Source organism: Grammomys surdaster, unplaced genomic scaffold (assembly GCF_004785775.1).
Source record: "Grammomys surdaster isolate TR1022 unplaced genomic scaffold, NIH_TR_1.0 213, whole genome shotgun sequence".
In the NCBI taxonomy this organism is placed as follows: Eukaryota; Metazoa; Chordata; class Mammalia; order Rodentia; family Muridae; genus Grammomys; species Grammomys surdaster.
In genome coordinates, this window is record NW_021604658.1 from 2,198,822 (window position 1) to 2,212,679 (window position 13,858).

Consider the following 13,858-nt stretch of genomic DNA (forward strand, 5'->3'; position numbering starts at 1 on the left):
TGTACTTCATTGTGTGGGAGATTGGAAATAGAAGGATCCTGGGGCCTTGCTTGTCAGGCATTCTGGCCAAACAGCAAGCTCTAGATTCAAGTGAGAGATTGCATCTCTACCATAAAGTAAGGTGGGTGGCAGTAGAGGAAGACACCTGATTCAGCCTTTGGTTCGCCTAGCCATGGATTCTGCATGCCTCTATATACACAGAGAGACAGAATCTCTGAAAATTGCTTTAGTGTTCTTTCTGTAATTTAAGGGCAAATAATGATAAAGCAGTATGGTGGTGTATACCTGTTGTCTCAGCTATTTGGTAGGCTGAAATAGAAGGTTCATTTGAGTGAGTGCATATGCTCGAGACTTCCTGTGCAACATGGTGATACCATGTCTGTCTATTTCTGTCTGAAGGCAGAATAGTCCAGTTAATAAGAATAAGAGTAATAAGATTATGTCTAATTTTTTAAATGATCGCATGTTACCTTGATAAAAAATTGATAAGATTATAAAAAAAATCAAACCTGAGATAGATCTGGCAACTGATGTGTAAAAATATCAGAAAACACAAATAATGACTAAGAGATAGAATACATCACATTCCCTGTGGACTATTTCTACAGAGTGACCATGAGTGGCATTCTAAGCTCAGAAGTGATCTTTGCCACAATTAACAAAAACATGGCTGAACTCCTTAGCAAATAAAGCTTGTTAGTCCTGGTTTGAGTTTTATTCCTGCCAGTGTTCTCATTTATGATGTTTACTTCCATATTTTCCAGAAGTTATCCTAAGATTTGTTTAAAAAGCTCCATTGCATACAAAAAGAGGTTAATTCTTCTGTTGTAACTACCCTCTACCCCTCAAGAGATAGAACCCTAATCACGTTAGGTTCACAGTCACACAGGTATCCTGAAATTCATCAACTTTTCACTGAACTCAGTGGTATCATCCTACCTCAGTCCCCCAGACTGCTAGGATTGCAGGCAGGTGCCAAGACTGGCTATATTGTAGGTCCCTTTATGTTTCAATCCAAATAATGAAAGGAGTCTGATCAGGTGGTAGTTTCTGACAAGGCTAATTACAATACATGACTTCCTAATTCTAAAAATGTGGTAAGTGTGTCACATAGTATCTTTAGAACCTTTCTAGAAGAACAGATTATCCCTAGGCCTGGGTACCCCAATAGGGTGCCTGGATTTCTTTGATTTTTCATTCTAGCACATGGTCTCAAAAGTTACACAGTAAGATATACATGAGTAAGATGACCAGCAAAGTTCTATCTGCTGAATTCAAGCACAAAGATATAACTTACAGGCGACCAAAGCCATGGAGAGCACAAACCCACAAATCAATTGCAACTGTTTTGTTTTGTGCTAAAATCTCAAACTGCAGTGATTATAAAACACATTAGTGTTCCTCAATTAGCAGCCAAATGTTTGTTTCAATAATTCACAAGAAGTGACTTACACTAAGTCTGTTAGTGTTGTTGAGTAAGCCTGTGAAGGACCAAGGGAACCGGCGCCACAGTGTATTGATGTGAGAGCAGAGCAGGAAGCCTGTTAACCTCTGAGACGCCTCAGCTGCCGCACTCATGCCATCAGTGCTAATGGAGCTGTTCCCAGGCAAGCACAGCCAAGCCTTTATCATGCAAGGCCTTTCAGTGTGAACGTGTCTGGTTGTATATCCTCTGTGTTTGCCCCTGAGCATATCAGCTCACGCTTTTATGCCAATGAATAGCACTAGAACTGGGGCATGTAAAAAGTGCAAAGAAGTGCAGGGGAGCAGAGCAGAAGGTAGAGGAAAAGTCAGCAAGAAAACACAAGGAAAGCAGTATGCCTCAACCATGAGGGCCTGAAGAATACATGTGTCTCTGTAAAGAACAATGACTTGATAAAACCATCTTTAAAAAAATGCACCTTTTGAACTTTATAGTCACTGAAGTGTGATAAAGCCATTCAAATTAGAGGGAAGGAGAGCAAGGAAGGAGAGTGGTTTGTACATCAAGGAGCACGATGCTTTAGAAATGACACAAGTAACAGTTTAGCAGTCTTTGTGACATCTGTCGTCTAGTAGAATGAAGTGTACATCGTTAAGCACTTGTTCCGTGGGTAGCAGACATGATTCCATAGTCTGCGGACACTGGTTGTCTGTCTATCTTCCTACTTTATCTAAGTAGGTAAGAGGTACAAAGACTTGCTACAAAAATATGGTTTGAGCAAAACACAACCTGGGAATAGAGACACTATCCATGGAGAGAGGTGATGAATTGTATGACATTTTTTGCACAATCTGAAGTATATTTAATATATTTATATTTTTAGAAGTTCCTTCAATCCTTAATTATTTTGAAAAAGTGCTCTCACCGAACAGTATTGTAGCAGTAAGGCAGCTGACCATGTGATTGTAATAAAGTGTAGACATATTATATGTTCTCCTCCATTGCAGGCAGGTCTGCCACAGGGCCCCCTGCTGTTTTGAACCTTTCTCGCCCATCAGTTGTCCAGTATCCATTAGTGCTAATGGGTGTTGCTCTCTTAAGACTCTTGTCGTTAACAGATAACAAGAGGAAACACTGGGAATTTTTATCAAATCAATTGACCACAGTGGGGAGAAAACACATGAATATAAGACTGTGAGGAGTGAACTGGTAAACACAAATCAAGATTTGATAATTGTAACCAGAGAATCTCATTTGGACAACTTTTTCCTTAGCCCTATCATGGGAAGCTAACTATCTACATAAGGAAATTCAGATGGAATGGTGAAAAGCAGAGGGGAAGAAATCTAAAAGTACAAAAATTGGATTTTGAGTGCTACTCTGAAATCAAGAAAATGTAGAAAGTCTTATTTCTTTATTGGGGCTCCAAGTATCTATGAAGTGATAGGTTTATCTTTATAGAAGTCTAGTAAGACAAAGGCAAAAACAAAACAAAAAAATAAAAAAGGTCAAATGTCACTGAATCTAAGTAAGTGACTACTAAGAAACACACACACACACATACACACACACACACAGAGAGAGAGAGAGAGAAAGAGGGAGAGAGGAGAGAAAGAGAGAGAGGGAGGGAGGGGTGGAGGGAGGGAGGGAAAAAGAAAGAGAGCGAGTATATATTCCTCATTACAGGTAGAGTTATTTTCCCCTTAATTGCTTTAGAGGTCATCTTTATTTTAATAAAGCCTTTCATCAGTTAGAAGAACCATTCTTTAATATTGTAGTCTAGACTGCCTGTTCTATGAGAATTATCTCCTTCAAAAATTTGTTATTTGTATAATTTTTTCTATAGTTACTGTCATTACTCTCTGTGTGTAGTCTTCTTTAATAGCACAGGTATATTTTAGAGTTATAATCTTTTCCCACTTAGAAATTGAATTACAGTATTTAAAAAACAGTGTCACATGGCAAGCTCTGTTCTAAGTTATGTGTTCTAAAATATGTACATTAAGGGGATGTAGTAAAAGAAATATCTTTGTAAATATATAATTGTACTCCTATTAAATGAAATAGCTCTGTGCTTGTAATTATTATCACTTAATTATGGTATTATTGCTGGCACACTGACTTTTGGTGCTTTTTTTTCCCTGATCACGTAGAATGGCTGACTGAACATCTGTGGAGTTTATTGCTTTATAAGATATTGTAAGAGAATAAGGGCTTGAGGCTAGGAAGTTGATTCAAGTGCATATTCCTGTTTAGACTTCACATTTTCTTGTAAGTCATATGTTTTGTCTTTTGTTATATAGACACTGAAAAGTGGCCTGACAATGGTTGGGAAAGTAGTGACTCAACTGACAGGTACGCTGCCCTCAGGGTTGACAGAAGATGACGTTACCATACACTGCAACTCCAGACGGAGCCCCTTGGTGCCAGGCATCATCACAGTCATAGACACTGAGACAGTTGGAGAGGGCCAGGTAAGTACCCTGGATGAACGACATTGTGTTTTCTACAAGGTGGAGCCCATATTAGAGTCAGCCAAAAGATACTTTGCCCAAAGCGATTTGTAGTTTTAGAAATCATTTCTTGTCAGATTGTTTTCTCCTACTCTAGGAAAGCAGCTTTAGTTTCAATTGGTTATTTCAAGCATGAATGTTCAAATCCTAAAGGGAAGACTGAAGAAATCTCCTCTTACCTCTCACTATGTGTGTTTTTTAAGTACCTATTTGCAGTATTATGTTTACACTGGTTTTTGGTAAAATGTCACGGTATAATCTATACCCCATGATTAATACATTTCTCCTAAGGACATGAAAGGAACAGCAGTCTGAGGAACTTACATGTGTGATGGAAATAAGAAAATAAGTACCAGTAGTTACACTTGCCTTAATTTAGTGTATTGCTTGGAATTTTATAACATTTTCATTATTTTAGGTTTTGAAGGACAAGGTCTCACTACCCACTAGGGTGTCAGTGACAATCCTCCTGCCTCAGTGTTCCAATGTGCTAGGCTTACAGGCAAGAGCCACCATGCCCAGCTAACATGTTGCAAACATAGAAATTTGAAATCTCAAGCCAGATAATATGTAAGACAATTTCCTGCTATAAAATCCTGTATCTTCAGACAATAAATCTAGTTAAAAATCATTTAGAAGGGTGGCTCAATGAAACACAGAAGAGAGTTTGCCTTTGCATTGTTGATCATAAGTTTTTGGCAAAACTTCTCCCATCTCTCTCTTCTCTTCAGTTTCTTTCATTTTGTAGCTAAAATATTTTTGTAATGGCATAATTTTAAAATCTTATTGTTTAAGGTTATCATTATAACAAATATAATCTAAGATATTTCTAGAAGGAAAAGTATTAGGTTTATTATATACACTGTTAGTGTAGAGTATGTATTTATATTACATTCAAAAAATAGTTTCTAAATTATTGACTTTAATATTGCATGTTTTGTTGAGAAGCCTGCTTCTACTGTATATGGGTCAGCATCTTGATGAAAAATTGCTTTTGGCAGCTACTTGTGTGCTGTAGAAGGATCAAAAGGGACTTTGAAAAAGAGTAGACTTCAGTGCAATTAAAACAAAGAATTCTTTGAAATTCTGTGTTAAGATTGGTTGTGTTTTTTTTTTAATTTAAATAATAGTAATTTTCTACTTCTTCTTAATGTTGAAGTTAATCAAATACATTGTTTGTATTGATTTTTTAAGTATGTTTCTATTGACTATTAGAGAAAAATATTTAGAGAGATAGAAAAAAGAACTTATATGGATTGGCATATCTTTGTCTGTCTGTCTGTCTGTCTGTCTGAGCCCTAGATTTCAGGGACCACTCTGTAAAATAGTCAAGGGGTATGGGAATTTTCTATGGTGAACAAATGAATAGTCTTTGAACCAAAGATGCTTAAACCAGAAGTATTTGTTTACTGTAGTTCAGAGAACACCACAGTTTTGCTGTCTGTCTGTCTGTCTGTCTGTCTGTCTGTCTATCTGTCTGTCTAATTTCTAAGACAGGAAATAAATAAGATGCCCGATTCACAGAACTATATTTTTTGAAGCGGTCAGAATTCTGTAGTACATTGCTGCCTCTTTCTTTCATTTATGTGAATCCTTTTTTTCAGCAAGGCAGCTTTGTCTCAGATAGTTTGGAGAAGCAGACTGCTTTCCACTGTGCTGCACAGCATGAGAGGGAACACAGCGCTGGTTCTAGCAAGTTCTATTGCTCTGTAACCATCTCTGCCATGCTCTTCCCTCCCATGCACATCTCAGCAGTTATACATTGTCTTCTGTGATTTAAATCCACTGAGACTTTAATATAGTTTCACATTCACTCTGGCAGCATATAAGATCTGATTCCCCATCTTTCTGTTGCTGTATTGATTAATTTGATTTTATGGCGATGGGATCATCGCATGGGAACTGCATTAAGCAGGAATGGATTTAATTGACTTTGTGTCCATTTTCATCTTTGTTACTTTCATGGTTTATTTAAAAGCATTTCTTGACTGGAGAAGTTAAGTGGTGTGATTTGCCTTTTACACATTTATGTAATCGAAGTTAGCAATGTGGCAAAACCAATAAGTGAAATCAAATCCCTCAGAATGGCTGTCTAAAGCTGAGCTGGGTTTGCCTCTGACCAGGTATCCTCACACAGCTTGTATCAGTTCATTTGTGTTGTATTGTTTAGTGTAGTTTTTTATGCAAATGATGGCTTCATTCTGCTTAGAGAAGTAGTCAGCTCCTACTATAGGGAAATTATCCTGGACTAATAATGCGTTTAGTGGTTTGAAGCTTTAGCGGCAGTAATGAAACAGTGCAGAGAGCCCTTTCAAGTGTGCATTGTTGTTTATCTTTGTGCATTCTATAGGTAGAACAGTCATGTTTTTTTTATATCATAGCTTGAGTTTGCTACGTGTCAACACTAATATCGTTTTTGCTGGAAGCTTCTGTTTTTAGTATTGATAATCTAGTTGACTATCCAATACTAATTGCCTCCCAAGGACATGTTTAGGGCCTAGGATTTAAATGAATACAAGTGATGGTGGTTTGTAATAACATTTAACATAAAAGATAGACAGATGACAAACATCTCACAGAAAAAAAATACATAAATGAAATCTTCATAAATCATTGCAAGAAATTTATAATTTAAAACTACATACTAGACTCTGAGAAACTCAAAGGTTTATTAATATATTCTATATTTGTATCCATTAATTTTAAAGTAATTCACTCCCATCACTCAATTCTAACTACATCCCATTCTCTTCATTCATAGTTGGATGCTACTTGGTATTTATTTATTTAATTTTTTTTTTGAGACAGTGTCTTATTTTGTAGCCTTGGCTGACCCCGACCTTTCTATGTAGACCAGCATGTCCATGAACTCAGAGACAGCCTGTGTCTGTCTCCCATGTCCTGATTGACTTGTGTGCCGTTGCTTATGACTGCCACCTCCTCTTCACAACTATGAATATACTTCTCCATATTGTTGTGATTTTGAACATCTCACATAAACTGAGTCAAATGTTTGATGCATATTTTTAGAACCATCATTTTTTCAACATTCTTTTCTAATATTTCTGTCTGGCTGTAGAGTTAAGAGATTTTCTGCTAGAGGGCCTCTTAGCTGAGTCGGACTGATGATACCCCCTCCCTAGCCCCCACCCAGGTTCTTTGCTATGTTCTGTAAAGAATTCAAAACTGGCAGGTAAAGTGTGTCTGTCCACTACTGCCATTCTGAGGTGCTTATCATCTTCTGACTCTTACAACTATGGAACATGTTGCAAGGGTAAGCCTGAAGCCTTTGGAATAATGCTATGCATATTGGCACTTGCATTTGAAATCTTGAAGAATAAGAGAGAGAAGGACAGAAACAACATTTGAAGAAATAACCCCCAGTTGTAGTGCATAGTCCTTTAGTCCCAAGAGTCTCAAGGTGGAATCAGGAGGATCAGAATTTCAAGGTGATTTTTGCTTAAAAGTGGATTGACTCTGTGAGTTACACAAAAGTCAGTAAGACTTTTGTCTCTAAACACAGAAAGAACCACAGTAATTATCTGTGAAGCAGAAAGAAAGATCTATATATACACATACATGCCTCCCTTTGCTTCATCTTTTTTTAGAGATTTATTTTAGTTTATGTATGAGTGCTCTTTCTGCATGTACACCTGCATGTGAGAAGAGGGCATCAGATCCCCTTACAGATAGATGGCTGTGAACCACTAGGTAGTTGCTGGAAATTGAACTCAGGACCTCTGGAAGAACAGCCAGTGTTCCTAACTCCTGAGACGTTTCTCCAGGTCCTTCATCTCTTTAATATTTTAATATCTAAATAGGGTATATTGGCCATTTTTTGACTTGATATTAAATGTGAGTGTTACATCTCTGATGGAAATGTGCCCTTGATCAAGGGCCTACATTTTACTAAAATTCATTCAGTATTAATAAAAGTATATGTTGGTATACATCTCATGGTCTACTCAGGGACCACTAAGAAATAGTAACACTAATGCATATACGCATACAAGCACATGCACACGCACACACACACACACACACACACACACACACACACACACACACTTTGTATAGCCCAAGCTTGTCTCATATTTGAAACCTTCTAGTGTTAGCCTCCTGAGTCTCTGGTTTATAGGTTTGTAGTAGGATCCCTAGCTAAAGGTATTTTTTAAAAAAACACAAAAGAGGATTGTCAGGATAACAACTAGTTTCAATATATTAAAATATGTCTCACATTTATGTTTAACAATATTAGTAATCTCTCTGTCAATACTATAAGTAGAGTCAAATTCAAAGGTATCTAGATTAAGATTAGATTGAAAGCCAACATTTTATCAAAGTGCAAACATCACGAAAATAACAATAGTATTTGAATATTTATATTCATGCTATTCTATGGAGAGTTTCTTGTCTGCCTGCTTTCTGTCTGTCTTCTTGTACCCACATGCACACAAATACATGCTTGCTATGTCACACACATAGGGGTCAGAAGACACCTTACAGGTGTCAGTTCTTTTTTCTGTTGTGGGTTCTGGGACCGGACCTCAAGTAGTCAGGTTTGTGGGACAAGGATTTTTACCTGCTAAGCATTCTTGATAGCCCAGTACATGTTTTCTTTGCACAACCAAAATAAATAAACTTAGGAAATCTCTAAATAATTGTTAATTAAAAGTGGATTTGTAAATAAATCACAGGCAGATAAAAGACACATAATAAAGTAGGAAGTATTTTGAACTTGATGAAGATAAACTGTTCTGAAATTTCTGGTTTTGGGTAGGACAAAGTGAGTAGACTACAGCTTGTTAGGAGAGAGAAATACTTCCTCCTTAAGGAAATAACATAGAGAAGAGAAGGACAACCTTTCAAAAATGAAGCAAGAAATAATAAGCTGAACCAAAAAATCAGAAAAAAATAATAAAAATCATAGTAAAGAAATCTTTGAAAAGATAACAGAATGATTATATTCGAAGGCCGAATTAGGGGGTTGTCCAGAGCAATATGACAAGAAATTTTATGATAAAAATCGAAGACATTTTATGTAACAGCTTATTATGATAGTTTAGTATTATTTAAAATTCATTGAACTTTGAAGTTGAAGTCAGTGACGTTTATGGCATGTGAATTGAACCTAAGTAAACTGTCAATGTGCTTAAGCCCTGCAACAGTGCCGTCCTTTCTGTGCCTTTTAGGCACAGAATTTACTCGTTGTCTTTCAAGGCAGGGGTTACTTTTGGCTACTGCCAACATTCTTACAGGCTAGAATCTTGTTTGTTCCCAGGCTGGCCAGGAATCTTCTTTCCTCATCTTTTGTGTTTGTAACCTGGTAGAACAGTATATTTCAAAATCCAAGATGGCCCAGCTGTTGAAGGTTCCTCCTCCCAGGCCTGCTGACTGGAGTGTGATCCTTGAGATGTAATTGATAGGAAAGAGCTGACTCTGGCAAGCTTGGCTGACCTCCGCTTGGGTTGACACACAAGTATATAATAAAGGTGTGAAAGTATGACACACAAGTATATAATAATATGACACACAAGTATATAATAATATGACACACAAGTATATAATAAAGGTGTGAAAGTATGAACTGCAATTTATCATTACTCCATTATTATCTGCCTTATTTTTTGTATTTTTCACTCACTGATCTCTTTATAATAATGTGAGGAAAGTGGTTTTTTTTTCCAACGAGTCTCTATCTATATTCATGTCAAGTGTCTGCTTTGGAGTTTATAAACCACCTGGGAGGGGCACTGATTGCTGAAGTTGAGTTCACTTGGATGAGAACAACCTTTCAGTGTAGTGCGGGTATTTTCTTTAAGGAACTGTGGAGTGAGTGCTGTGGCTGCACACTCTTAGTGACTAAGGTTAACCATTCTTTTTTTTTTCTGTAGGTGCTTGTGAGTGAAGATTCAGACAGTGATGGCATTGTGGCCCACTTCCCTGCCCACGAGAAGCCAGTGTGCTGTATGGCTTTTAATACTAGTGGTAAGTTTTTTGTAAAAACCGCACATCTCATAGTTTTCTAGGTAATAAGTTTGGACATTGAAAATATGTATTGGGGCTGGGTGCTGGAGAGATTGCCCAACAGTTAAAGCCCTTGGTGTGCTCGCAGAAGGTACAGATTCAGCTGCTAGCACCTACATGTAGATTCACCAGCTGGCTGTATCTCCAGCCCAGGGGATCTGACTCCCTCTTCTGATCTCCATGGACACTGCATTCATGTGCACAAACGCACATGGAGAAACACATGGTGCATGTGTATCATAAATGATAATAGGACCAGTAAGTGGTCTGTGAATGACTTAAGGCTACAATTCATTCCACCTCATCCATTCAGAGTTTCACCACTTGTGATATGATGTTTCAGATACTGCAGTTGGTATAGTGCTCCTGAGGTAGCATTAAGTTTTACCTTATAGCCATGCCTCAAATTCCAGTATCTAGTAGCAAGAACTATTTTTTCACATGACACTGTACTATCTTATTTTCAGTTTACTCTCTTTTTCCCCTCACTGTCCTGCCTTCTTGTTGCTCCCAAAGCATACGATGATGACTGATAAAAATGTGGAACGCTGTATTATCTGCTTTTCCTCTAAACTTATTTTTTAATAAGAAAATACTGATCTCTGAGCTAGAACAGTAGTTTTCTAGTCATCCACTGTTAGGAAGAGTTCTCATCCAGCAAGAACAAGCCAGTTTTTACTGTTAGCTAGAACAGAACGAATACCAGTTTCTTGGTTTGCGTTCTGCACAGGATAATACAGATGCTGGTGGAAATGAGAGAAGTCTAAACTACTTGGTTTCTAAACAGAAGATGAAACTGTTGTTTGTTTCAAAGCTGATTCTGTCTTTGCTAATGTACAGGCTTCAAGTCCTGCTCATTTGGGTGATGTATCTAAGAAGTTTAGCTTCCCTATCTTATTCTTCAGAAATGATTGTATCACTTGAATTGATGAAAAGATCTGTGTTTTCCCCCTATTTTCAAATGAAGGATGAAAACAAGAGAGTATATTGAGCACTTTTGATTAATATCCCATCTGATATTTTAATTAGTTGTTTTTGATGAAAAGAGATTTTTATTTTAGTTGTTGGTGATCAGTAGGATTGATTTAATTAGCACAGACAAATATCTATTGAAATTCTCTGAAAGTTTGAGTTACATTTGGAGACATGCTTTGAAAGTTTGTTCTCTTGTGTCACTGTCCTTTTTAAATTCTGTCTGTGGTGCCCACTTCCCTTTGGATTATCGTGTATTTCACATCACCCCTGAGTGCTTCTGACATGGGAAGCTGCCTTTTTTCCTGTCTATGAAGTTGCATTGACAAAGAAAATACTACATGGTGTAAAGACGCCTGCATCACACCATTCTGCATGACCTGCCATACGTGGTTAGATTAAAATGGAAATATTTCTATATACTTTTCTGTATTTGTAGAGCATTCATGTTTATAAGTATGACACAATTTACTTTGAGATGATCACTTGTCTAGGTGTTTCTTCCCTTTATGAGCTTGCAGTTTGCTTGCAGCTAGGGCTCTGTCTCATCCATCTTTATGTCTACTGCATGGCAGGTGTCTCAGTGTATTGACATGCTTATAGGCTACAGGTATAGATTAATGGCACTGGAATTTATCCTCTGCTTTGGAAATAAAAGCGATCAGTCAATGAATAGATTACTTAGGTTTTTTTTTTTTTTTTTTTGAGGTCCTGGAGGTTGCATAGGGCCGGGTGTGTGCTAGGCAAATGCTGTCACTGAGTTGTATACACAGCCCATTCTTTTTTCCCCCTCCTTTTATTATTGATATTTTGACCAAAGCCCTCTTGAACTGCTTTGAGATTTACTCACTGTGATATGGTTCATGTGTCTAGAGCTTCCTTGTACTGGCTTCTTATGATTCCACAGTGACCATCTGTGCGCTTTGTTAGTATCATTGGAAATATTTCACAAAGACGCACTGACCAGATGGGCTTTTATTATATAATCATCTGAATATTGTTGAAAATCCCCAAACAATGCACACACACAATACACACACACCACACGACATGCTCAGTATTTGTTTGTTCTTATCTTTTTGGAGATGGGGACTGTAATCAGGGCCTCTGAAGTGCTGCGCAAGGTAGCACAGTTTTGTGTTACTAAACTGTTTAAAACTGTCTATAAAAAATACTGAGTTCTGATTATACTAGTTTCATCTCAACACACTTTTAAGCCAATGCCTTCTTACCTTGTCTTGTTAAGACTTGGTGATTCAGTTTTCTGAAGCCGAAGTGACCATTTCTGTAAGCACAATCTTCAGTTAAGTGTGGTCTCAGCAAGGAAGGTAAACGCTATCTCGTAGAAGGACAGGATACTGGTTAAAAAATAAATGCTAGTCTGTGTTGGGTGTGTGTTGTGTGATGGGGAGTCATAATTCTTGAAAAGGAAATCAGCTCTTAAGTGTTGACTAAAAAGGTGTCTGGCTGGGACATAACAGCTCTGTTTCTTGTATAGAAGCCTCTACTAGCTCAGTGGAGGCTGCCTCTGGGAAGCAGGAGCACTGGGCAGTGAGCCTCTCTCTGCTCAACAGATAGGAGCTTTGCTTTACAGTTTTCATAATTTTGGTAGGTGTCTTGGTCAGGGTTTCTATTCCTGCACAAAACATCATAAAACAGAAGTAAGTTGGGGAGAAAAGGATTTATTCAGCTTACATTTCCACATTGCTGTTCATCACCAAAGGGAGTCAGGAATGAAACTCGAGCAGGTCAGGAAGCAGGAGCTGATGCAGAGGCCGTGGAGGGATGTTACTTACTGGCTTGCTCCCGCTGGCTTGCTCAGCTTGCTTTCTTATAGAACCCAATACTTCCAGCCCAGGGATGACACCGCCCACAATGAGCCCTCCCTAATTGAGTAAATGCCTTACAATTGGATCTCATGCAGGTATTTCCTCAAGGGAGGCTTTTTTCTCTCTTTTTCTCTATTTTTTCTCTCGCTTGTGTCAAGGTGACACACAAAACCAGCCAGTACAGTAGGGTTTTAAAAATGTTCTCTATGTGTATAATATTTGATTTAGGTGGTGATTTTTATAATGAAATCTTGTTCAACTAGTTTGTATATTGTAGTTTGTAGGTGGAGATTTCTTTAACGTGTATCTGTATGATGGTGTTGCCTGGATGCGTACATGTGTATACAGTGCCCTTTGGAGACCAGAAGAAGGTGGTCCTTTAGCACTAGACTTACAGCTAGATGTGAGCCCATGTGGGTGCTGGGATCGGACCCTAGGTCCTCCATGAGATCAGTTAAATGCTACCTCTCTCTAGCCCCTGACAGAGGTGTATGCAGTTGCTTCCATTCACCTAGATCTTATAAAGAGTCACCTGGTTAGCCATGGCTTTCTTTAGTAAGCACTTGTCATCAGGTGACCTCCTTTTTTCTCTCATATGTAGCCCAAGTGGCCTCCATCCTTAGTCTGGGGTGGTGAGGCATAGGCTTGGTCCACATTCCCAGATTTTATTAGTGTTCTGTCTGGCTTCTCAGTGTTTTCTGTTCCTTCTTGTATTTAGGTGTGTGTGTTCACATACACAGGTGTCTAAATAGATGGCTGTGATTCCTTTTCCTCTGTTTAGTTTAAATGTTCGGAATAGCAGAGATAATCTTTTGTTACTTTTGAATTCTCCTTTATAGATTCACTACAGAGCTGGGTATTACGCATAATGATACAAAATAAGATTTTCTCCCTTCGCTGGCAGAATTCTATTGTTATGACTTGGGTTGTATAAGTTGAATGGATCTTAATGCAGTATGCACCTTTTGTATTTAAATTAACCCATTTGGTGTATTTGATTCTTTCATTTCAATTTATTGGCTTTTATTGAACAGCAAGTTTTAAATTCTTTACTAAATGAACCAGTTCATCTTTACTCAAGCATTTGCCTAAAT

General features: G+C 37.8%; 1 protein-coding gene across 8 annotated transcripts in view; it reads left to right on the forward strand.

Moving 5' to 3' along the window:
- The window catches only part of Bcas3 (BCAS3 microtubule associated cell migration factor), a 460,531-nt gene that overhangs the window by 115,715 nt on the left and 330,958 nt on the right, over positions 1 to 13,858 (forward strand). For all 8 annotated transcript variants that reach the window (XM_028772412.1, XM_028772411.1, XM_028772415.1 and 5 more), the window contains 2 exons: positions 3,727 to 3,897; positions 9,831 to 9,924. In XM_028772412.1, coding sequence (XP_028628245.1) covers positions 3,727 to 3,897; positions 9,831 to 9,924 — 265 coding nt within the window. The remainder of the gene's footprint in view (positions 1 to 3,726; positions 3,898 to 9,830; positions 9,925 to 13,858) is intronic.